Raw genomic sequence first — 26384 nt, forward strand, 5'->3', positions numbered from 1 at the left:
TCAACACCAAAACCATCTTCCTATTTGTCAGGTATGACTCCAACTGGTGGAGAGTTTGTCCCCTGATACCCGTTGATTCCACAGTCATAGAGTCATATAGTACAGATCAGACATTTTGGTCCAAATAGTCCATGCCAACCACATTCCCAAGCTAAACCAGTTCGACCAGACCTGCATGTGGCCCACATCCCTCCAAACCTTTCTTATTCATGTACTTATCTTAATGTCTTTTAAATGTTATAACTGTACTTACATTCACCACATCCTCTGGCAGCTCATTCCACTTACTCACCACTGTTTGTGTAAAAAAGTTGCCCCTCATGTCCTTTTTAAATCTTCATCCTCTCACCTTAAAAATATGCCCCCTGGTTTTGAACTCACCCACTTCAGGGAAAAGACTTTTGCTATTCACTTTATCTATGCCCCTCATGATTTTATAAACCTCTGTCGGGCCACCCCTCAACTTCCTGTGCTCCAGTGAAGTAAGTTCCAGCCTATTCATTAAGTCTGATGAAGGGCTTATGCCCAAAATGTCAATTCTTCTGTTCCTTGGATCCTGCTTGACCTGCTGTGCATTTCCAGCACCACATGCTCAGCTCTGATCTCCAGCATCTGCAATCCTCGCTTTTTCCAGCCTATTTTTGTAACTCAAATCCTCCATTCCCAGCAACATACTGGTAAATCTTTTATGAATCCTGTCCAGGATAATAATATCCTTCCTATCTATTGTGAGAAACAAAATCTCACTGACTTCAATAATTTCAGTCCGAGACCAAAAATCTGAAACAGTGTTGTTTATTTGTACACTTGCAAGAATGCCAGGTAAGACAATGACAAATACACATCAAATCCAACAAACTCTCGAAATTTATACAGTTTAAATCCCCATATTTTTTCTTATTTCATTGTTTGCCCCCTCCTCCGCTTACGTCTTTCATTTCCTTAAGACTGATCCCACAACTTCTGTTTATCCAGCCTTGTCCGTGACAAATGCCTATCTCTGGCCCCCATAAGGTTGTTTGACGTCATCTCACTGCAGGTCACCGCTAGGCATATCCTTTCTTTATCAGCATTTATTNNGTACAAGTGGGAAACAGATGTTTTTCCTGTTTGCCCATACATCTACCATTGTTCTATAATCATGTCATGCTAACATATCATTTTTTTAGCTGAATATATATATTTCCTCATTCTTGTTCTGTATCAGAATTTATAGTTGCAGAAATAACATTAATTCACCTATATTCCACACTATCCTTTGATAAGGTTCCATATGGTAGGTTTTTGGAGAAAATGTGGGGGCATGGGATTGAAGGTAATTTCACATTTTGGATTAAAAACTGGCTTTCTGTAAGAAGGCAACAAGTGGTTAATGAAAAATATTTAGCCAGGAGTCCAGTTAACAGTGGTGTGCCACAAGGATCTGTTTTGGGACCATTGCTGTTTGTTATTTTTACAAATTACTTGGATGCAGGCATAGGTGGATGGTTTAGTAAGTTTGCAAATGATGCAAAAGTTGGTGGAGTTGTGGACAGTGTGGAAGACTGTTGCAGCTTGCAGGGTGACTTGGATAAACTGCAGAATTTGGCTGACAGGTGGAAAATGGAGTTCAATGTGAAATGATTCACTTTGGGAAGAATAACAGGAAGGCAGAATACTAGGTCAATGGAAAGATTCTTGGTTGTGTGGATATGCAGAGGGATCTTGGTGTCCATGTACATAGATCCCTGAAGGTTGCCACTCAGGTTGATAGTGCTGTTAAGAAGGCATACGGTGTGTTAGGTTTTATTGGTAGAGGGATTTAGTTCCAGAGCCATAATGTCATGCTGCAACTGTACAAAATGCTCGTGCAGCCTCATTTGGAATATTGTGTACAGTTCTGGTTGCCCCATTACAGGAAGGATGCGGAAGCATTGGAAAAGGTGCAGAGGAGATTTACCAGGATGTTGCCTGGTCTGGAGCGAAGGTCATATGAGGAAGGGCAGAGGTTTTGGATCTGTTCTGATTGGAGAGAAGAAGGCTTAGAGGGGATTTAATAGCGACATACAAAATGATCAGAGGATTAGATAGGGTAAACAGTGAGTCTTTTTCCTAGGATGATGACGTTTGCTTGTTCGAGGGGGCATTAACAGCAAATTGAGGGGTCATAGATTTAAGACAGATGTCAGAGGCAGGTTCTTTACTCAGAGCTGGTAAGGGCGTAGAATGCCCTGCCTACCAATGTAGTTAACTCAGCCACATTAGGGGCATTTAAACAGTCCTTGGATAAGCATATGGATGATGATGAGATATGTAGGGAGATAGGCTTAGATTAGTTAATGGGTCGGTGCAACATCGAGGGCCGAAGGGCCTATTCTGCGCTGTATTGTTCTTTGTTCTATGTTCCTAAAACAGGGCTACCAGAATTGCACACAGTACTCCAAATGAGACCTCATCAACTGTTAAACAACGTCAATATGACATCCCAACTCCTATTCTCAAAGGTTTGAGCAATGAAAGCAAGTGTGCTGAACACCTTTTAATCACCATGTTTACTTGTGATGCAAATTTCAAAAGGTTATGTACCTGAGGTCTCTACCATTAATTGTATAAGTCCTGCCCTTGTTTGTTTTACCAAAATACACCTAATTTTATCCAAATTAAACTCCATCTGCCATTCTTCAGCCCATTGTCCCAATTGATCAAGATATCTTTGTAAACTTAGATAACCTACTTCACTGTCAACTATACCACTAATTTTGGTGTCACAACAAACTTACTAACCATGCCCCTTATATTCTCATCCAAATTGTTCATAGAAACAACAAACAAAACTGGACCCAGTACCAACCCCAGTGAACACCACTGGTCACAGGCCTCCAGTCTGAAAAACAATCTTCCACTACCACCCTCTGTCTCCTACAATAAAGCCAACTTTATATCCAATTGGCAGGCTCACCTTGAATACCATGTGATCTAACTTTACTAATTGGTCTACCGTGCGGTGCCTTATCAAAGACTTTACTAAAGTTCCAGTAAACACAGCTCTGTCCTCATCAATCTTTTTGGTTACTTCCTCAAAAAACTCAGTCAAGTTTGTGAGACACGAGTTCCCTCACACAAAACCAAGCTGAAAATCCCTAATCAACCCTTGCCTCTCCAAATGCAAATGAATCCTATCTTTTCAAATCATCTCCAACACCTTATTCACCACTGATGTCAGACTCACAAGTCTATAGTTCTCAGGCTTCTCCATACAGACTTTATAAAATAAAGGCACAACATTAGCACCCCCTCCCCCCAGTGCTCCAGCACAACTATTTTTGCTAGACGCTCCTTGATACCATATTCTATCGAATGTGACCTTGATGTCAAGGACTGTCACTCTCACCTCATCTCTGGAATTCAGCTGTTTTGTCCATGTTTGAACCAAGGCTGTAATGAGGTCTGGAGCTGAGTGGCCCTGGCAGCATCCAAACTGGGCGTCACTGCATAGGCTATTACTGAGAAGGTGCTGCTTGACAGCATTGTTGATGACACCTTCCATCACTTCACTGATGATTGAGAGGAGACTGTAATTGGCTGGGTTGGATTTGTCCTGTTTTTTATATACAGGACATACTTGAGCAATTTTCCACATTGTCATGTGGACGCCAGCATTGTTACTGTACTAGAAGAGCTTTGCTAGGAGAACGGCACAAGTCTTCAGTACTATGCTGGAATGTTGATTGACACCTCATCTTCAGGTGTGTCTGATCCTGCTCTTGGCATGCTCTCCTGCACTCTCAATTGAATTAGGATTGATCCCTTGGCTTGATAGCAATGGCTGAATGGGGGATATACTGGGCCATGAGGTTACAGGTTTTATTGGAGTACAATTCTGCTGTTGTTAATGGCCCGCAGCACTTCATGGATACCCAGTCTTAAGTTGCTACATATGTTTAAAGTCTGTTCCATTTAGCATGTGCTACACAACATGATGAAAGATATTCTCAATGTAAAGATGCAACTTTGTGTCCCAAAGGACTGTGCTGTGGTCACTCTTAACAATACTGTCATGGATAGATGAATCTGCAGCCGGCATATTACTAAGGATGAGGTCAAGTATGTTTTTCCCTCTTGTTGGTTACCTCACTACCTTCTGTATCATTCCTAATAATGGTTAAAATTAGACTCTTAATTCTAGACTTTTATTAAATTAAAAATATTACCAGAACAACATGGGTGTCTCAAACATTCTCTAGCTCACTGGATTAATAGTTTTGTGATAATACCGTTAAGCCATCACCTCACGCAATGGACATGACATGTTATAGCTTCATGTATTTCTTTATAAAAATAAATATTTAGATAATACCTTATTTTGTTATTATCCAAGTAGCTCTATTTTATTTAATCTAATTGTATATTTTGATTGGAATGTTTTCCATGGATTGCTTGTGTCAGAATGACATATCATAACCCTGGATTACTTGCAAACAAATTTAACTTTAAGTCACAAAATGTGTTTTGTTTTTAAGAAAGAGGACATACAACGAAAAAGTGACTGCAATTGTGAATTCGGACCACTGTTGCTCAGTGAAAGTCTGCAAAGTCAGTGTAGATTTTTCCCAGCCTTGTAGGTGGCCATAGAGTGTCACACCTGATGAGTGGCAAGGACACTTCTAAGAGAACAAATTCAAAAGGGACAAGTAACTGAATTGTAATTTTTAAAAGTTATCTTAAATTGTGGGCATAACGGAAGAAGAGAACAGTCTGACCAAGCGATATGTTTGTGGATCCCCTGTGAAGAATACTCAAGATCATTGTTTAAAAGCAGTTTCAGAACTGGCCTGTATGTGTGCTAGTGGACAAAATTGCATGGTGTGAGGGTCACCGATCAAAAAAAGCTTGCTTCATCTTTCCACTGAGATTAAAAAGGAAGAAAGTATCTCATTTTTGCTGGAAGTCTGAAAATAAGTGCAACTACATAGGGTGGCACTGTTGCTCAATGGTTAGTACTGCTGCCTCACAGCAGCAGGGACCCAGGTTTGATTCCAGTCTTTGGGTGACTGTTTGTGTGCATTTCCTTCCATGGTCCAACGATGTGCAGGTTAGGTGAATTTCCCATGCTAAATTGTCCTTAGTGTCCAGGGATCTGCAGGCTAGGTGGATTAGCCGTGGGAAATGCAGGGTTATGGGGTAGGATAGGGGGATGTATTTGGGTGGGATGTTCTTCGGAGGGTTGGTGTGGACTCGGTGGGCAATTTCTACACTGTAGGAAACATGTAAAAGGCCTTTCAGCTGACCTGGAATGTCAAGCATCTTACAATCAGCTGTTTTACTACCAACATCAGTACTAATGGTAATTCAGAGAGCTAGATAATGGACCACCATCTACTCTTCACGGAACTCAGAGACTTATCTGAATCTCTTATTTAACTTTGATTATATTTCTATAGTCACCCTTTAATTTTTATTCTGTGTGTACATATATTGCATTATTATTTCTTCTTGTGTTTAATTCTGAATAAACTAATTTTTTTGCCAACTTATTTATTTCTTCACTTAACTATTTATTTCTTCACTTTACTGACATTGTTATTTCCTGAGAATTTGATCTTAACTATCTGAACCTAGGTACCTTTCTGCCTCAGGTGGTGTTGTAATACGCTGACTGTCAACTTTTCGCTGTACTCTTGAGGCAATAAAGTGAATTCAATTCAATTCAACTCCAGGAAGCCTGGTTAGATTAGGTTCTTGAAAACATATTTTAATTTGTGGCTGAGAGAAAGGCATCCATAAGGGAAGGGATCCTTTTTAAACCAACATTATGACCAATCGAGGGGATAGGTGAATGAGGAAAAGGACCCAGTTCAAGGCTCCTCACCCTGGAATCGTCACAATTTGAGGTGTCCTGTCTGGATCCAATATTAATTGAAAATGTGCCTGAGAGGTGGTTGTAAAACTAGCTTAGCAACAAAAATATTTCCTGTTTTGTAAGAAGCAGGCAATCCTGTTCCAATAAAACTATATGTTAATTAAAGAAAAATAAATGTATATGCCTCTGGCACATACTACATAAAAACATACATTTAATTAAATTTACCTATTTACTTGGGTATATGGCACTCCTAATCTAATTCATATAATTATCCCTGTAACTACCATGAAGTGATTTTCTACTTAGGTCGTAAATACTTTCTAATCAATCTATAGAAGGATGTTATCACACACTTCTGAACTAGATAGGATTTGAACTTGGGCCTCCTGGTTTAAATGCTGTCACTGCTCCACAAGAGCCCTTCTATGTCGTTCATAAAAAAAGTTTAGCAGAAGTAATGCACTTGGGACACCACTTGTCTCATTTGACAGAAGAACCTAATTTATCTATGATGCTTGTAAGCTTTTGCTTTTAATCTTCTCTCAACTTTATATTTTGCAGAAGAATACTTTAAAGATGTCACTTGTACAAAAGACTCAAAATTACATTGGAATGTCTGATGTGATTTATATACAGAACAACCTCGATCATCTGAATGAGACGGGTGGGGAGTATTTTGTTCAGATAACTGAGAGTTTGGATAACAGTTTGTTCAGATAATGGATAGCGTTTTTATGGGACATTGAGAGCTTGTTCAGATAATCTGAAATTTGGAAAGTTGATATTTGGATAGTCGAGGTTGTTGTGTACATGATGCTCCTTTAAAAGAGTGTTTTGTTCACCAGTGGCCTCCAGAGGGAGATAAGCGTAGGAGATTTCTTAGTCTGCTTACTCTCATATCTTTTGATACAGGGATAAGCAAGAAACACGGATGAAGCCAATGTAAAAGCAGCTGAATTACCAGGAAGTTTTGGAATGTTTTTAACTGACAATTCAGTTGTTGCTATTTAGCAGCAGACTAATGGTCAAGCAGGTAAATCAAAATGGGTGCTTGACTCTTAAGGTTGACTCTCTAGTATGTTCACTGAAGATTGGAATACTATCTTGAACTAGATCTGTACAGAATTATACAATGATTATGGGAGCACCAAGGTATGGAATTCAGTGAAAAGGGAAGAACAAAAAACTCCAAGTTCTTCTGGAGGCTATTGAAGGGAGACTAACAAACAGTCCCACTATGGGTGCCATTAAACCACCTAGAAATACGACTTATGCTAGCTGGGGAGAGGGTGAACTATTACTAACTGCCAGGATGATAGGACAGTGATGCAAAACACAGAGCGGCAGAAACATTTTGCAACACATTGTGGCATGCAATGTTTGATACTGGCAGACCAATGTAGGATTATTCTTCAAAAATACATGTGTACCTTGACCATTTTTGAGAAGGTGGCCATGTAGCTCTTCAGAATATATTTAATTAATGGAGCAAATAAATTAAATGAACATTCACCTTCAGAATGAATAAAGCTCCAAAACACCGTGTGTTAATTTTCTGTCTTATTTTGATATTTGCCTTGTGTGTTTGCAGAACCAAGAACTGAAAGCTTGTGGTTGGGGTACAGTTCTGTAACCAAAAATTACATCACCCTTGCTTTTTTTCCCCATTCACTTTAAACGTATGTTCTCTCATTCTTTCTCCTTTCACAAGCTGGAGCAGTTCCTTCCTGTCTACTGTATCCAGACTACTCATGATTTTGAAAGGCTCTATTGAGTCTTCTCTCCAAGGAGAACAGTCTCAACTTCTTCACTCTATCTTCATAACTGAAATCTCTCATTCCTGGAACCATTATCATAAGTTGCTTCTGTGCTGCCTCTAATACATTCACATGCTTCCTATCGTCTGGCATTCAAAGCTGTATGAAATACTCCAGCTGAGATCTAACAAGTATACAAGTCAATTTAACCTCCTTGCTTTTGCACTGTCAATTTTTAATAGAGTTGAGGACACTGCTTTATTAACTGCTGTCTGCGACTGTGCTGCCATGTTCAATGATCTGTGTACTTAGACACTTGGCTGCCTCTGTTCTTGCACCTCCTTTAGAATTTTGTATTGTTTTTCAATGTTCTTCCTATCAAAGCATATCACCTCACAATTTTCTGCATTAATCATCATTTACCACCTATCTGCCCGTTCCACCATTATGTCTTGGTCTCTCTGATGTTCTACACTGTCCTCAGTTTATAATTCATTCAAGTTTTGTGTCATCTGCAAACTTTGAAATTGCTCCCTGCATACCAAAATCCAGACCTTTAATATATATCAGAAAAAGTAAGGGTCCTAATATTGACGCCTGGGGAACTCTACTGGAAATCTTTCTCCAGTCCAAAAAATATTCATTGAAAATTCCTCACCATTTACTATCACTCAGCCAATTTTACATGCAGACTGCAACTGTCCCTTTCATACCATGAGCTATAACTCTCCTCAGAACTGTATGTGACACTATATCAATCTCCTGGAAATCCAGGCACACCACAACAGCATTATCCTCATTGAGCCTTTTTGTTAGTGCTTCAAAAAAAAACTCCTGAAAGTTTGTTAAACATGATATCCCCATTGTAAATCCGTGCTGACTGTTCCTAATCAACCCAACCTTTTCCATGTGACTACTAATTCTATCCTGAATAATTGTATCTAGAAGTTTCCCCATCACTGAAGTTAAACAGACAGGTCTGTAACTGCTGGATTATCCTTGCATCCTTTCTTGAAAAATACTGTTAACGTTTGCAATTTTCCAGTCATCTAGCATCTCCTGCGATTCCAGGGTAAACAGATTATAGCCAATACCCTCACAGTTTCTATCTCCATTTCCTTCAAAGGAAATTCTTCTAAACCAGTTTGAATGCCTTGTCAGCTTTAAGTACCAACAGTTTATCTGACACTTCTTTATTAATTTTGAATCTTTCTAGTGACAGGGTTTTTTCCTCTGTCTCCTTACCTGAGTAGAATTCTTTTTTATAAAGGCATTTTCCCTCTTATGGGAGATTCTAGAAATAGGAGTCCCCATTTAAAAATCATGGGTCTTCCATTTAAAACAGCAGTGAGGCAAAATTATTCTCGGAGGGACTTGGTTTCTGGAAAGGTGGCGAAAGCAGAATGTTTGTTTGAATATTTTTAAGACAGATGTGGATAGATTGTTAGTAAGCAAGGGTTTGAAAGGTTATCAGAGCTGGATGAAGATGTGAATTTGAAGTTACAATCAGATTAGCCATAATCTTATTGAATGGTGGAGTGGGTTTGAGGGTTTAAACAATCTACTCCTGCTCTTGATTCATTTGATTTGTATGTTTTCAGGAATCAATGTCACTGTGTTCTGCCTTTTTATATAAACCTCGCAAGATGTAACAATAAAGCAAACCCAAAATAAGCTGATGTATTGAATATCTTCACTGTTGTAATACCAATGCTTTACAGTAAAGTTAGATCAATGGTAATAATTCCTGAAACAAATTTAACATTTAAAGTATTTCTGATTTGATCTTCCTTTTAATTTTAGTTTTTTTTTTCTTTAACATTAGTTCTGTTCTTTTCCCTCTAAGGATACAAATTGAAATTCCAAAAAACAGAAGAAACTGTATCCAGGGCTGAGTACATTAACTTTAGTTCAACAAATAAACCTATTTTTTAAATAAAACACAATGATTTATCAGTCGCTCATATTCCTCAACAATGTTTTAATATACTTTATTCAATTAAAATTTTGCAAATATTATGTTACATGCTATACGTATCTGTAAGGTTTCAGAGTATATTTAGTACTCAGTACTAACCTTTAGAGTCCAAATGTTCAAACTTCAAATATTTAAGCTTCTTTATATAGAATCGTAGAACAGTTACAGTACAGAAAGAGGCTATTTGGCCTGCCATGTCCATGACAGCTCTTTGCAAGAGCTATTTAGTTAGCCTCATTCCTCACCTTTATCTCAGCCTGACATTTTGTTTTCCCTTTGGATATATATACAATGCCCTTTTGAAAGTCTAGATTCAATTCCTGCCTCCCATGTGTTATTGCAGGATATTCCAAATCACAACCACTCACTACGTTAAAACCATATGCTCATATCATCTTTATTTCTTTTGCCAGTGATTTTACATCGGTATTGTTTAGTTTTCAATTCTTCCATATATGGAACATTTTCTCTCCCCATACTTTTTTAGTTCTGATGTGATATTACATGCCTACATCAAATCTCCTCTCAATCTTCAGTGTTTCTAGGAAAATAACCAAGCTTGATCAATCTCTCCACATAACAGAAGCCATCATTCCTGGAACCCTTTTATGCATTTTCTTTTCCCAGCACCCTGTCTAAAGAATTCAAGTCTTTCCCAAAGTGTGGTGCCCAGAATTTGAAACAATAGTTTAGCTGAGGCCAAACCAATGTGTTATGCAGATCCGTTAACTTCCTTACTGCGCTATTCTATGCCTTTCTTTATAAATCTCAGGATCCCATGTGCCTGTTTAACCACTGTCGATTTGCCTAAATACATTCAACAATTTGTGCACTTGTACACCCAGTTCTTTCTGTTCCTTCACCCATTTAAAATTTTTAAATTTTATCAAATTAGAATGCCCAGGACATCCTGAAAATAATCAAACTAGCATAAAAAGCATTACTAAGGTATTGGCATTGACGCAGTTGCAACACTTGTACCTCTCAGTCAGAAAGTTAAGCATTCAAGCTCCCTTCCAGAGATTTGAATGTGCAAATTTGACTGAAACAGTTTTGCACTATTGGAAGGGCCATCTTCTCGATGAGATACTAAACTGGGGTGCTGTTTGTGTGTGTGAGGTACACCTAACCTATAGGTATGATTTGAAGAAAACATGGTAGTTTTACTCAACATTATTTTCTCAACAAGCACCAGTAAAAATCAAGTTATTGTTAAAGTACTGTTTGTGAAGATTTCTAATGTACAAATTGTGACTCTGTGTCACAACAGTTACAACTGTAAGTTGGAATCCTGGCACTATATATGGATACAACTAATATTTGTTCTTGTATGAGACCAAATTTCTATGCACGCATTATCTTTCACAATAAATTGAGAGAGAAACAAAATAATGGTTTTCTCTTCCAAACAGCTGGAGCGAAAACTCACAAAACTGTCAGCATTTGCAGTCATCACTCCTCTGAACCAGATAGTCTGCATATGTTTTTTTAAAAATTCATTCATTGGATGGGGGTGACACTGGCTGAGCCAGCATTATTGTTCATCCCTAATTATCCAGAGGGCAGTTAAGAGTAACCACATTGCTATGGGTCTGGAGTCACATGTAGGCCAGACGAGGTAAGAACAGCAGATTTCCTTCTCTTAAGGACATTAATGAACCATATGGGTTTTTCCAACAATCAGCAATGGAAACAGAAGGTGGTGGTGGAGGGTTGCTTTTCAGACGGGAGGCCTATGACCAGAGGTGTGCTGGATCGGTGCTGGGTCCACTGCTTCTTATCATTTATATCAATGATTTGGATGTGAGCATAGGAGGTATGGTTAGTAAATTTGCAGATAACACTAAAATTATAGGTTTGGTGGATAGCGAAGAAGATTACCTTAGAGTCCAACAGGATCTTGATCAGATGCGCCAGTGGGCTGAGGAGTGGCAGATGTAGTTTAATTTAAATGGTGCTGCATTTTGGAAAGGCAAATCAGGGCAGGGCTTATACACTTAATGGTAAGATCTTGGGGAGTGTTGCTGAACAAAGAGACCTTGAGTGAAGGCTCATAGTTTCTTGAAAGTCGCAGGTAGATAGGATAATGAAGAAGGCATTTAGTGTGCTTGCCTTTGTATTGAGTACAGGAGTTGGAAGGTCATGTTGCAGCTGTACAGGACATTGTTTAGGCCACTTTTGGAATACTTTGTGCAATTCTGGTCTCTCTGCTATAGAAAGGGTGTTGTCAAACTTGAAAGGGTTCAGAAAAGATTTACAAAGATGTTGCCAGGGTTGGAGGATTTGATCTATAGGGAGAGGCTGAATAGGCTGGGGCTATTTTCCCTGGAACATCATAGGCTGAGGGGTGACCTCACAGGATTTTAGAATCATGAGGGGCATGGATAGAGTAAATAGACACAGTCTATTCCTGGGGTGGAGGAGTCCAAAACTAGATGGCATAGGTTTAAGGTGGGAAGGGAAAAATTTAAAAGGAACCTAAGGGGCAACGTTTTCATGCAGAGCGTGGTGTACAGAGGATATATGTAATGAGCTGCCAGAGGAAGTGGTGGAGGCTGGTGTGATTACAACATTTAAAAGGCATTTGGATGGATACATGAGTAGGAAGGCTTTAGAGGGATATGGGCCAAATGCTGGCAGATAGGATTTATACAGGATATGTGGTCAGCATGAATGAGTTGGACTGAAGGGTTTGTTTCCGTGTTGTATATCTCTATGACTCTATGATTCATGGTCATCATTAGCTTCTTAATTCTTGATTCCTATATATGTGTAGCTAAACACAGTAATCTATGTTCTTGTCAATAACTCTATACTTCAGAGGATATGCCCCCAGATTGTAATTTATTATAAATCACTGAAATAGTAAACACTCACATTCGTATACTCTTAGTCTTACCACAAAAAGTTGTGAAAAAGCTTACAGTTAGCAGAATGAACTGTAACTGAGTTTTTGACTAGATGCTCAGTTCATACTTATTGCTGAACAGCATCACTGACTCTGAAAGAGCAATTTTATACCTGCTCCACATCAAATTTCTCGATTGTAACATTGTATATTATAGATATTCGTTTCTATAAGCATCTGTCTTAATTCTTGTGTATGTCCCAATCATTTATGAATGATATCAATGGCATACAACAACTTGGATACTATTCCATTAAATATGGTATGCCATTACTTAACCATGAAACAACAGCATACATTTTCAATGAATCTGATTGTTCAGTAGTTCTACAGGCTAGGGTTCACCTCAGGAGATCAATCCATCAATAGATCTCAAAGCATGTTGATAAGCTAGTTAACCACACTACTCATGATATCTGCTTCTTGCTATGGCTGTGTGCCATATAAGGTAATATCGGGTTTTGGCCCATTTTAATTGCGTCACTATCCTGTCTGAAGCTCCTGCCTGATGTACTCTCTCTGTCTCATTCAAGAGCCACACTGGCAGTTCTGTCCTGGACTACACACCCTGGATAACAACCACATCAATCTCTGATGCTGGAGGAGAGGAGGCACTTTTAAAGTATTAACAAGTGTATAAGAGGCCCCTCTTTCTCTCTCATGGCACTAGCACAGGTTTAAATCAATTTGCAAACTCTTGATCTTAACATGTCTGTGTCTTACAGTCATAGAGTGGTACAGCATGGAAACAGACCCTTCGGTCCAATTCGTCCATACCGACCAGATAGCCTAACCTAATCTAGTCCCCCTTGCCAGCACTTGGCCCATATCCCTCTAAACCCTTCCTATTCATATACCCATCCAGATACCTTTTAAATGCTGCAATTGTACCAGCCTCCACCACTTTCTCTGGCAGGTCATTCTATACATGCACCACCCTCTGCGTGAAAAAGTTGCCCCTTAGATCCCTTTTATATCTTTACCCTCTCACTCTAAACCTCTAGTTTTGGACTCATCCATCCTAGGGAAAAGATCTTGTCTATTTATCCTATCCATGCCCCTCATGATTTTATAAACCTCTATAAGGTCACCCTTCAGCCCCCGACACTTCAGGGATAACAGCCCTAACCTATCCAGCCTTTCCCTATAGTGCAAATCCTGCAACATCCTTGTAAATCTTTTCTGAACCCTTTCAAGTTTCACAACATCCTTCCCACAGGAAGGAGCCCAGAATTGCACACAATATTCCAAAAGTGGCTGCCCTAGTTTGCCATGGTGTCTCCTCGTTCACACACCCACAATGCAGTTCTCCATTCAGGTTAACCATTCTTTGTTGCTCATGAGACAACTCACCGCATTCCATTCCGGGCTACATCCATCGGAAACTGTGACAATTACGTGATTCCATTTGATACAATGGCAAGATTAGTAATGAATTGACATACAGCTGCAGTTGCCCTTTCTTGGGGCTGTAAAGAAATCCCGTGGCAGTATTACAGAACAGAGGAGCTCTTGCTCATTGTTCTGGCCAATCTTAATCTCTGACAACATTGAAAACCAGACGACCTTGCCATCAATGCATTCCTGATGGTGGAGTATAAATTGGTAGCTGTGATTCCCATACTACAACAGTGACTACACGTCAAACGTACTTCAGTGGCTGTAAAGCGCCTGTTTTTGATGCTGTGAGGCGTGAATGTAGATGCCTCTCAGGTCTGACCAGTATAAGCTTGGATTTATGAGGCAATTGTTGCTATCCGTCTGTGGAGAACGCGGAGAGACATTTATCAACAGGTTATCTGACAGTATCTGTTCTTTCGCAAGTTTGAGCAATATGTGAGAAAGGCAGGTTACGTAAACGGTCTGCGTTGGACCGTCATGAAGTTGGGAGCAAATGATAACACTGAAAGTCATAGAATCAATTCGTTCATTCATTCTCTCTTTGTGATTCAGCACTAATGTGCAGCCGAAGGATTATTTATGAGAGTCGAAGGAGGATTTTAGTTCCATGATGGAAGAACATTGATTGCAGTTTCGGTTCTCACAGGAGCAGGCTGGTACATGGGAAATGCCCGGACTGTATGTTGCTGAGTCGCAGTCTATCTCCTCATGGGCACCGTCTCGTCCATTCGCTTCAGACCGATTCCAGGCGGAGAAAGTGGTTGCTCCAAACGCCAGAGGCCACAGAAAGTGAAAGGCTCCCGGGGTCGGTGTGGGCGAGGGCACGCCAGGAGGGGAAGAGGCTCCTGCTGTCGGGAATCTGATCCGAGCCGTCCAGCTGCAGTCAGACAGCCACTCGGTAAGGACATCAAGCCAGCCTCCCTCACCACTGTTGCTGCATTTGGTGCAAAATGACAGAAAGAAGCAGAACCCCGAGAGAGAGAGAGAGAGAAGTTTGGTTTGTTTCTTTAATAAACAGTGTGTTTTGTTTTCAACCCCAAGTTTAGATCTGTACAAACCTACTCTTCCCTTCCCACCGCTTCTTTACTCTCCGTTTATCACTATTTCACTTTCGATTATTCGATGTTTCTTTCATGGTCTAGTTTAACTCACAGAGCGGTTTCATTTCCCTAGTTTAGCACTCAAAATTAACGCCGGACAAAGTGAAGGACGTCTAATTTGTAAAAAGTCATGCATCATCTGGCAAATATCGGAATAAAACTTTGAATTCAATAGATTCAATTTTGTTTCGACTAAATGGACGAATAGACTAAGCATCTTGTCCTGAGGCAGCCCCTCAGGATTCAGGATGGGCTCTCTTCTACCCCGGTTCTCAGAGGTGGCTGACAGGATCAACAGACTCTGCGCCATGGGCTGGCAACATGTAGGATTGGATCCCTTTCACACCTCACCTTCCCCTCTCTTCCTTCTTCACGGAGTCTCTCTTTATATTTCGTGTTTTCCTGGAAAAAAAAACATTTTGCTGAGTGACCAGTCAGGGTCATCTGTTGTTTGGCAGGAACGTTTAACATCTTCAAGGATGTTTTAAGGACATATGTGAAAATACAAATCTCTGCCCGGGAGAGTCCTGCCATGACTGAGTTCAAATGGAGTAGTTGATTTGGTTTTGATTTAATTTTATTGCCAGGTATACTGAAGTACAAGAATACAGTGAAAAGTGTGTAATGTCACCACACAAGGTGTGGAGGAGCTGGTATTGGGCTTGGGTGCCAAAGTTTAAAATCACACAACACCAGGTTGTAGTCCAACAGGTTTATTTGGAAGCACTAGCTTTCAGACCACTGCTCCTTCAGCTGATGACGGAGATGCACTTTGAATGCAGGTGCTTCCAGATAAACCTGTTGGACTATAACCTGGTGTTGTGTGATTTTCAACTTTGGCTACACAAGGTGCCATCCTAGGTACAAGTACCTTGGAGCAGAATCTTAAGAACAAGTTAGAAAGAAAAACAAAGTTAAACATTTCTGTAATTATAGCATTGAACATACAACATTAGGTTAAAGGGTACACATTGCAAATCTTTGTAGTTTTAAGTAGAAAATGAAGAAATAAAGCTTGACATTCAAACAGTACAGTCTTTTTTAAATGCTTAGTCACAGTGGGATTGCACTTGGAGGAATATTGCCAGGTATACAAATGACATTTCCTGCCCAGCAGAGCTGGTGTTGAATGATTAACCCTTCATTGCTGATACGTTAGATGGGAGAGGATGCTACAATTGAACAACTTCTTGCCACAGGGTTTGAAGGATCTTAAAAAGGCACTGGTGGTGCCTCTTAAGTGCTTTGAGGGTTTCTGAAGCCTAAAGGAGTGTGAGGATCACTACTGACAAACAAAAGACCTTAGTCTTGAGTTTGAATTCCTGATTCTCAAGTAGTCTTTCCCGAAGTCAGCTGAAGGCTGATCCATTGAAGAGGATAATGAAATTCATCATCTATTTCTATCAGCATTTTCCAGGAACTTGCGACTGATCTTAATTGACAGGGAGGTATTTTGCTATGCAAGCTTATTAGAAGAGACATTAGTTTTCTAGGAAACTGTTCACCTACTCTGTCCTCAATCCCACACCCTGTACAATTGCAGTGAAATATCCCTACTTTTATATTCCATTCATATTGCAATTAACAATGTTTTCCTATTTGTCTTCCTATTCTGTGCTTGCATACTAACCTTTTATGATTCATGTACCATTCCACCCAGATCCCTGTAACAGTTCTTCAATCTTGTTCCATTTTGTGTAATATGGTGCATTTCTATTTTCCTGCCAACCCAACCCATTCACATTTTCCAACATTATATTGCATCTGCCTGATTTTTTTTTGCCACTCACCACTTATTTATATCCTTTGCAAACTCCTTATATCCTTTTCATAATTTACTGTTTACCCATTTTCATGGTATCAGCAAATTTAGCTACTATTGATTTGGTCTCTCCATTTAAGTCACTAATATTTGTAAATGGTTGAAATCTTAGCATTTATCCCTGTGGCTCACCATTCATTATAACTTGCCAAACCAAAAATTACCATTTTATCTCCACTCTCTTTTCCCAGTTAGCTAACTAATCATCTTTTCATGCTAATATATTATCAGTGATACCTTAAGCTCTTAATTGGTTTAGTAATCTTTGTGTTTGACAAGATACCAAATCAATCTGTAAATCTAAGTACACAGTTTATAAAGGTCCATCTTTATCTACATTTCTTGTGATTCCTCATAGAGCTCTATTAGTCAAATACAGTTTTTTTTCACAAAACCATGTTGACTCTGCCTGATAATCACAGAATAATAGAATTGTTACAGTGCAGACTAAGACCATTTAGCCTATCATTTCTGTACTGACCCTTTCAGCATTTTGACTTGTTGCAACTCACCTGCTATTGTCTGTAACCCTGCACATTTTTTTTAAAAATAATCATTCAATGTCGTCTTGAATTGAACCTACCTCTACCACATTTCCAGTCAATAGATTCCTTACCATAACTACTCGTTTTGTGATAAAGTTTTTCTTGCCTTCTATTTGCTTCTTTTGCAAAATACTTTAAATTTATGTCCTTTGGTTCTAATTCTTGGAGTGAGAATAGTTTCTCCATTTCCAGTCTTTCCAGATGATTTTGGAAACCTCTGTCATATCTCCTCTTAGCCACATTCTCTCCAAGAAAAAATAGTCACAACTTCTCCAATCTTTCCTCATAACTGAAGTTTCTCCTTGGAACTATTTTCATAAACTTCCTCTGTACACTCCAATACATTCACACATTTCCTATAGTGTGGTGCCCAGAACTGTACACAGTATTCCAGCCGATTTCTAATCACATTCTTTCTTAAGATCATTATAACCTCCCTGCTCTTGTACTCTGCATTCCTTAGATTTTCTAAGTGTGCTACTACAATTACCTTCAATGATTTTAACATTTTTTCCCATCAGGGGTGATAAATTAGCTAGCCTGTGGTTGCCTACTTTCTATCCCTCTTCTTTCTTGAAAAGAGAAATTACATACACTATGTTCCCATCTGATGGGAGCTTTCTAGAATATAGGAAATGTTCAGAAATTAAAATGAATACATCTCCATCTCATATAAGACCATCAATTGTCAATTGAGAAGAGTGCACTGATACTTGTCTTTGAAATAGTAAGGCTCATTACAATTATGTAACAACCCAGTGCACAAATTGACTGACTGTCTGCTATTCAGGAATAAAGTAATTCACACCAGATTTCAACCTTCATAAGAAAACAGATGAGTACTTGGTCTGGAATGAGGGAACACTGATGTCGGGTCCTGAGCTGGGAGGGAATGTCAGGTCCAGTGGCAAAGAAACTGTGTGTCAATTCTGGGTTGGATGGGTTGGGGGCGAAAGCGGAATGGAAAGGAGGGGATCAGGTCATGGGAGGGAAGTGTAAAGTCCTGGTTGGGGTATGAGCAATGTAATGTCAGGGTTTTGGGATGTTAATGGTGTTGGGCATTGAGGATGAGAGCTGGATTGGAGAGTGAGTAGTTAAACTAGGTATTTAATAGTCCTATTTTCTGAGTAACTATTTACTTCAGTAGAACCCTTTGAATTCTCTGATTTAAGCAGAGAGTTCTGCTGAAGTAAATAGTTACTCAAAGTTGAATGTAGAGTAGGGGAGTTGCCCAACAGAATCTTGAATTGCCTGGGAATTGCTTTGGAGTCTGCTATGTTGGCGATTCTGCAGTGTCTCCATCCACAACTCCCCTCTACACTGGGAAATGGCCATTGCAAAATTATCTACCTATTGTAAAAGCAGGAGCAAAATATCTTTTCAATGCACTGAACAGTGCTGGGGCTCAGTGGTTTGCACTGTTGCCTCACAGGACCAGGAACCCAGGTTCGATTCCAGCTTTGGGTGACCGTCTGTGTGGAGTTTGCACATTCTCCCCATGTCTGCATGGGTTTCCTCCCACAGTCCAAAACTGAGCAGGCTAGGTGGATTGGCCATGCTAAATTGCCCTACATATTTTCCAGAGATGTGTAGATTGGGTGGGAAATGCAGATTATGGGGATAGGATAGGAGAAAGTGAGGACTGCAGATGCTGGAGACCAGAGTTGAAAAGTGTGGTGCTGGAAAGGCGCAGCAGGCCAGGCAGCATCCGAGGAGCAGGAGAATCAATGTTTCGGGCATAAGCCCTTCTTCAGGAAGGGATAGGATAGCAGGATGAGTTTGGGTGTGATGCTGTTCGGAGGGTCAGTGTGGACTTGGGCTGAATGGTCTGCTTCTGCAAGGGTTGTAGGATTCAATGATTTACAACTTTCTTATTTCTCATTATTAGCGTCCAGCCTGTCTGCCTTTAGAAGATCATTATGGTCTTTAATTATGCTCTATCTTTTTAAATACCTGAGGAAACCGTTACTGTCTGCATTCCAATGGATGTGGTAGTCACGCACTGCCAACTGCTGAATCTCTAAGCTTCTGGATCATTCCAGGGATCCAATAGAAATGCATGTGGGACCTTATAATCTGCGATGCACTGATGCACCAGGTTGATGACCCTTTACAAGAGGGTTGACAAAAATGTGTGCTATTGCTCTGATCCAGACAAGGTGACAAAACTACTGGTTTTAGACTATTACTGATTTGTTGCATTTATCTGACCATTAAGGATTCCACAGATCAACCCAGGATTTCATCAACAGGAAAGACTTCTACTCACTCAATGTGTAACTGGTCTGTGGCCTCCATAGGTGAATCCTATAGATGGTTCTTGGGAAATAGCTCTGATGCTTGCGTATATCACCATCCCACGTGTCACAAGTTTTCTGGCCTAAACTTGCCATCCCATTCCCTGGCTCAACTTTGTGAGCAAACACAAGGGCTACCAATGGGTACGTATGAATATGACGCCCCCTATGAATGCAGAGAAGAGGTACAACACATGTCATGGGTCTAGCAGAGCAACTATCGAAGAGACCAGATGTGGTCTTAAGGTGCATTTTAAATACTTGGATAACTCTGCCTTCATCATACCCAGGAAGGGTCGTATATCGTTGTGGTCTGCTGTGCACTGCACAACCTGGTTTGCAGAAGGGGAGGCATTGAATAGTGAGGAATTTGTTGATCGCATTGCCCCCTCTGATAAGGAAGTAGAGGAGGCTCCTGACCAGGCAATGAACGATGAAGAAGGGACTACTGACCAAGAGAAATGTGGTATGTACAAGGGAGGCTTGGAGTTATACTTGGGTGTTTCCCACGATTCTCTCATCCTTTCGGATCTATGTCAATCAAGTCACAATGGGCAGCAACCAATGGAAGGAGATCTGACACTGATTCATTTACCCTGTATTTAGCAAGAAATGCAAGGTTTTACAAGGTGTTGACCCTTAAACATGAAATGTTGGTGCTCTTAAATTTCCAAGCAATCCTCATTACATTCAATGCTGAAAGCAGTTTAAACGTACTTTGACAGTGCTTCTAGCATCTCTGTCCCTTGAATGGACATTCACCCGCTACTGTGACCCCCCCCCCCCACTCCCCCAACTGCTGTTAATTAGAGAGTTAGCAGAAGGGCCAGCAAATTCCTGTCCCAGCACAAATAGCATCAGGTCTCAATATCAGGATCTGCACAGCACACCCACAAAATCCAGCCCTTTGTTTAGATTTGCTTATAGTTTTATGAAAAACCAATTTTCAGCTGTGTTAATAAATCATCCTGAAGTTATCACAGCTTAAGAAATTACTTTGTCATGGACATTTAGAAACCATGTTCTGCGTAGGTATGCTGGCCATGAGATGTTTAAATCTGAAGATACGAAAATGACTTGAAAATATAGCTGAGCAAAACATTCAAATTACATGTCTAATGTAATTTGTCATCTTGCCGATTTGTCCCCCAAGCAAAATCCTAACTGGATTTGTGTGAAATGGTGAATAGCTTTCCACCATTGTGACTGCAGGCCAGAATGTGCATTACCTATTGATGTAGCACTTATTCAACTGCAGACCCTAGGAATGGATGTAAGTTGTTCAGCCTTGACAACAATTTAAAATGAGTAATGTCATTCATGCACAGATTTAAAATATACTAAAGTATTGATCAACCTATCTTTTGGTGACTAATTCATTTTAACTTTAGCTATAAGTGAATGTAATCAATCTGGTTTGCAGCTTGTAAGCACTGAACTGATGTCAGACTGTTGTATTTGTCACACCTCCTTAGAATTGCTGGTTGTGAAGGGTGAACAATTAAGAATTGTTAACAATTAAGTATCTCTCAAGTCTGTTATGCACAATTTTCAGTAGCTCAGCATCTTGTATTTTGATAATTTGAGAAGGTTGTATGCAAATAAAAATTTTGCCATTTTGCAAGCTAGATTTTCTGTGGAAATTTGAATTTTGCAAACTCATACACTTCTAGTGATTTATTGTCATAACTTTTAGAATGTCCAAATCATTCTTGCCAATAAATAATAAAAGACATGCTCACCACCATTGTCAATTCAGTATTTGAATTGCATTGCAAATCAAATTTTTTCAATCTATTTAGCAACTGTTGCAACTCCCGTGGCACATTTTTTTATTATTTAAAATTAAAAGCAAAACAAAAGTCTTGCTAACCTTTAAAATACTGCACTGTAAGCAAGTTATGCATTGCTTTCTGAGACTGCAAGTTGTAAGAGGCAGAAACTGTTTGGAATGATTAAAATCCAAATATTCTACTTAAGTACAAAAATGAAAGTTGTTTTTTTGTTATGAAGGACTTAAAACTAATTTTGCCTTTTGTTCATGGCCATTACAAACAAACAATGAGTGTGATCATTGGATGTTATGGCATAGAGTTTAAGAAGGGCCTGTGCCCGAAACGTCGAATCTCCTGTTCCCTGGATGCTGCCTGACCTGCTGTGCTGTTCCAGCAATAAAGTTTCAACCATAGCATCAGTACTGGTAGAAGTACCATCCAATTAAATGCCAATTTTCAGTGTTGTGCGTTATGCCACTTGAAGTGCATAGACAAGTGCTTCTAAAACATGATGAATGAACAGTTTTACTGGGCAGAATTTAATGATATGGAGCAGGTGAGTGATCCTACCAATACATTGTAAAATTGAACACAGTGGTGTTAGGAGAATTTCCTGATGTCTACATGCCCAATTTTCAATTATATAGGAGGTTGACTGCTTCAATTGACAAACCAGTCCACCCTCTTTGAAAGGCCAATTAATCCACTAAATTAAAATTTCTGCAGTCCATCTGGTTTTGCGTGTGTGGACTAAATGAGCAGGTGCAAATTGTGAGAGGTCCCTGCTTGACCAAGGATGGGATAAAAGTCTGTAATGACGTGGCAGAGCTTGGAGTTCAAAACCTTCTGCTAAGGTTGCATCATTGCCCTGTAGGCTTTCTAATTTAATTTGCATAAACTGTGTTGTCAAAGGCTTGATGTTAGGGAGTCTCAGTTTGAGTGGGTTGTGAAAAGATTTGGTTTCAAAATTCCTCATTGAGCCAAATTCTTCCTGGTAGAATCACTTATCTGAGGAGGAGATGATGCAAGGAAGGCGAAAAGGCTAGCTGTCTGGAGACAGCAACAAGATGGCTACCAACGAGCAGGGCCACTGAGACACTGAAGGTGCTGGAGGGTAGAAAGGGATGCATGGGAGACAAGGCCAGTGAACATGTAGCTACCCTGCTGGCAGAGTATATTAATGTTGTACAATCTACTTCAATATGATAAGGGCAATGTTAATGAAGGCTTCTCCATCCAAGGTTTGTCTCAATGTGCTATATGGTTGGTGTGGAGGTGAAACAAACTGACTTGAAGAGCTTTCCACCATTCTTCATCTAAACCATGTCAATTACATTGAAAATAACTGTTGCTCTTAACTGTTTCACTTCAGGGTCTTTTCCTTTTTTACTCATTGGGAATTTAGAAGAATGACATGACTTTCTTAAAACATACAATGTTCTTGGGGAGCTTGACATGGTAAATACTGAGAGATTGTTTGTGGGAGAGTTTAGCACAAGAAGACACAATTTCAGGGTAAGTGGTTGTCCATTTGAGACAGATGCAATTTTTGTTTTTCTTAGAATGCAGTGAATCTGTGGAACTCTTTACCACAGAGACCTATGGACACTGTGCTGTTAAGTATATTCAAGAATAGATAGACAGATTTTTGATCAATAAAGGTAAAGTTGCCAAATTCCAAGAGGGCCATAGGGCTGCACTCTCACTAGAGAGAGATGACTGCTGGTGGTTTAATCTGAGGGTCACCAAGACTTGGGGTAAGGTTAAGAAGGTGGGCCTTCATGGTAACCTCAGCCAGTGTAGGACTTGAAGCTGTGCTATTGGCATCACTCTGTACCCTAAACCAGCCGTCCAGCCAGTTTAAATCAACGAGGGGATTAAGAGTTGGTGGGAAAAAGCAGGAAAGTGGAGGTAAAGATGGTGAAGTACACTCGATGGGCCAAATGATCTACTTCTACTCTTATGCCTTATAGCCACAACTAAGTACCTTCTGTTCAACCACACAGTTGGTCACCTTCTTATCCTCCCTATAGTTGTTTGATATTTGAAGTGGTCCATTTGAAGAATCTTGTGGTTCTTCACTGGAAATGCACAATGCAGGAACAGATTATTAGTGTTGCAATACCCATGAAGTCTAGTCTCACTACAGTTTCACTTATTAGCTAAGTCTCTTATATTTTGACCTAATATTTTCATTTATCAATGTAAAAATTTAGTTTTATGTTGATTAATGTTATCATTCTATTACATTTGGCAATCACTTTGCAGCATCTTATGCCTTAGCCATTCTTCTTTAATGTTTTTTTGCAAATGGAGGAGCTTAAAGCCAAGGTAATTTATGCAAATTAAAGTGATTTAAGCACTTAAATATTTTATCTTCAATCCAAATCTAATAATACACCTATTATGAATATTGTTTGCTATTTTACAAAATTATATTTATAATATTAGCAAATTCACAATGAATGTTTAGGTTTTTTTGGAGAAAATGTGATTATGTAAAATTGTTTTTCAAAATAACTTGGAATCCCACTTTTTTTGCTTGCATAATAGGACCCTTTGTAGTAGAGCTAATTGTACTTGAAAAGAATCCAATTTATAAATTAGAGATCTCTCCATTTATGAATGTGAATGCCTCTCAAAGCATACTTAACAAAACGTTTATGAAGGAAAGACCATAAGGAACTGAATTTGATCCCCTTCAGAAGATCTGTGAATATATCTCAACAAAATATGAAAAATTGTATCTAATGTTTTCACAATATCATTTCCTACAAACAAATTTGAAATATAATTTTAAAGAAATGTAACATCAGGGATGAAGAGCAGCAAGCACAACTCCATAAACCATTCTGAATACATTGGTGTCTAATTCTGGACTCTTGAGTAGGTCTGTTAAGAAAAGACTAAAAAGCATAATAAAATTGGTAAGCACTTCATTCCCTGTGTAATATTCATGAGGGCACTTAGCCCCATCAGATGCACTGTTGCCATATGCAATTGACAGTTCACCAGTAATCAACTGTATTTGTATGCAAATTCCACAGTAGAGCTCATTTACTTCTTGAGTAATTACCATATACAAAACACACAGGATAATATATAATATACTGGCCTCAAAGTATAAAACAGTTCATTATTTACCTGATGATTCCAAAGACTGCACTTTTGAATCATGAAACACAAACCTGCAATGGCACAATCTCCTTCTCAAATGCAGTGGTAACATCATCCAGGATGGGAACTTACGAGTGATGGTGATCCCATAATTCTGTTGTCCATTTTGTGAGATCGATTCGAAGATGCTGCAGAAAATTCTTGGCAAGTTTTTTAAAAAATTTACACAGACTGTTGCTACTGTGCATTGGTGGGAGAGTGAATATATGTTTGAGGAGGTGGGTGGTAAGCTGATCAAGCAGGTTGCTTTGTCCTGGATGATGATAAGCTTCTTGAGGGTGTTCAAGACATGTACATCCAGTCAGGAGGACAGTGACTCACATTCCTGAATTTTGACTTCAAAATGGTGAACAGATGTTTGGGAATAAGGGGATGAGTTCCTCCCCACAACTCCTAGCAGCTAACTTCCTCTTGTACCACATAATTTATGTGGTTAGATCAGTCAAACTTCTGACCAGTGATGACCAGGATGTTGTTGATGGGGAGTTCAGTAATGCAGATATGTTGAACATCAGCGTAGATGGTTAGATTCTGTCTTGCCTACCAGTTATGTGGCATGAATGTTACTTACCACTTGTCAGCCTAAACCTGGATGATGTCTAGGTCTTGTTACATTTGCCATCAACTGCTCCAGTTTCTGGAGAGTCACTAGTGGTGCTGATCATTGTGTTGTTTTCAGTGAACATGCTCACTTCTGAACACATGACAAGTCAAAGATCATTGAAACAGCTGAAGATGAAATTAAAACAATGATCTTTGGTAAATAGAATTAAGAATTAATTAAGAATTAGGGGAAATCCAAAGGGTTTTTACAAATACATTAAGGACAAAAGGGTACCAAGGGAGAGAATTGGGGCCCTCAAAGATCAGCAAGGTGGCGTTTGTGTGGAGGCACAGAAAATGGGGAGATACTAAATGAGTATTTTGCATCAGTATTTACTGTGGAAAAGGACATGGAAGATATAGAATGTAGGGAAATAGATGGTGACATCTTGAAAAATGTCCATAATACAGAGAGGAAGTGCTGGATGTGTTGAAACGCATGAAGATGGATAAATCCCCAGGACCTGATCAGGTGTACCCTAGAACTCTGTGGGAAGCTAAGGAAGTGATTGCTGGGCCATTTGCTGAGATATTTGTATCATCGATTAGTCACAGGTGAGGTGCTGGAAGACTGGAGGTTGGCAAACGTGGTGCCTCTGTTTAAGAAGGGTGATAAGGACAAGCCAGGGAACTATAAACCAGTGAGCCTGAGGTCAGTGGTGGGCAAGTTGTTGGAGGGAATCCTGGGGACAGGATAGACATGTATTTGGAAAGGCAAGGACTGATTAGGGATAGTCAACATGGCTTTGTGCATGGGAAATCATGTCTCACAAACTTGATTGAGTTTTTTGAAGAAGTAACATAGAACATAGAACATTACAGCGCAGTACAGGCTCCTTGGCCCTCGATGTTGTGCCGACCTGTCATACCAATCTAAAGCCCATCTAACCCACACTATTCCATGTATGTCCATATGCTTGTCCAATGACGACTTAAATGTACTTAAAGTTGGCGAATCTACTACCGTTGCGGGCAAAGCATTCCATACCCCTACTACTCTCTGAGTAAAGAAACTACCTCTGACATCTGTCCTATATCTATCACCCCTCAATTTAAAGCTATGCCCCCTCGTGCTCGCCGTCACCATACTTGGAAAGAAAAGGCTCTCCCTGTCCACCCTGTCTAACCCTCTGATTATCTTATATGTCTGTATTAAGTCACCTCTCAACCTTCTTCTCT

The 26384-nt window shown here is 39.6% G+C and overlaps 1 protein-coding gene across 1 annotated transcript in view; it reads left to right on the forward strand.

Moving 5' to 3' along the window:
* The first annotated feature begins 14242 nt into the window (after positions 1-14242).
* pde1a (phosphodiesterase 1A, calmodulin-dependent) overlaps positions 14243-26384 on the forward strand; it is a 520230-nt gene continuing 508088 nt past the window's right edge. The window contains exon 1 of the mRNA XM_043693462.1: positions 14243-14784. Coding sequence (XP_043549397.1) covers positions 14595-14784 — 190 coding nt within the window. The 5' untranslated portion in view covers positions 14243-14594. The remainder of the gene's footprint in view (positions 14785-26384) is intronic.

Source organism: Chiloscyllium plagiosum, chromosome 7 (assembly GCF_004010195.1).
Source record: "Chiloscyllium plagiosum isolate BGI_BamShark_2017 chromosome 7, ASM401019v2, whole genome shotgun sequence".
Classification (NCBI taxonomy): Eukaryota; Metazoa; Chordata; class Chondrichthyes; order Orectolobiformes; family Hemiscylliidae; genus Chiloscyllium; species Chiloscyllium plagiosum.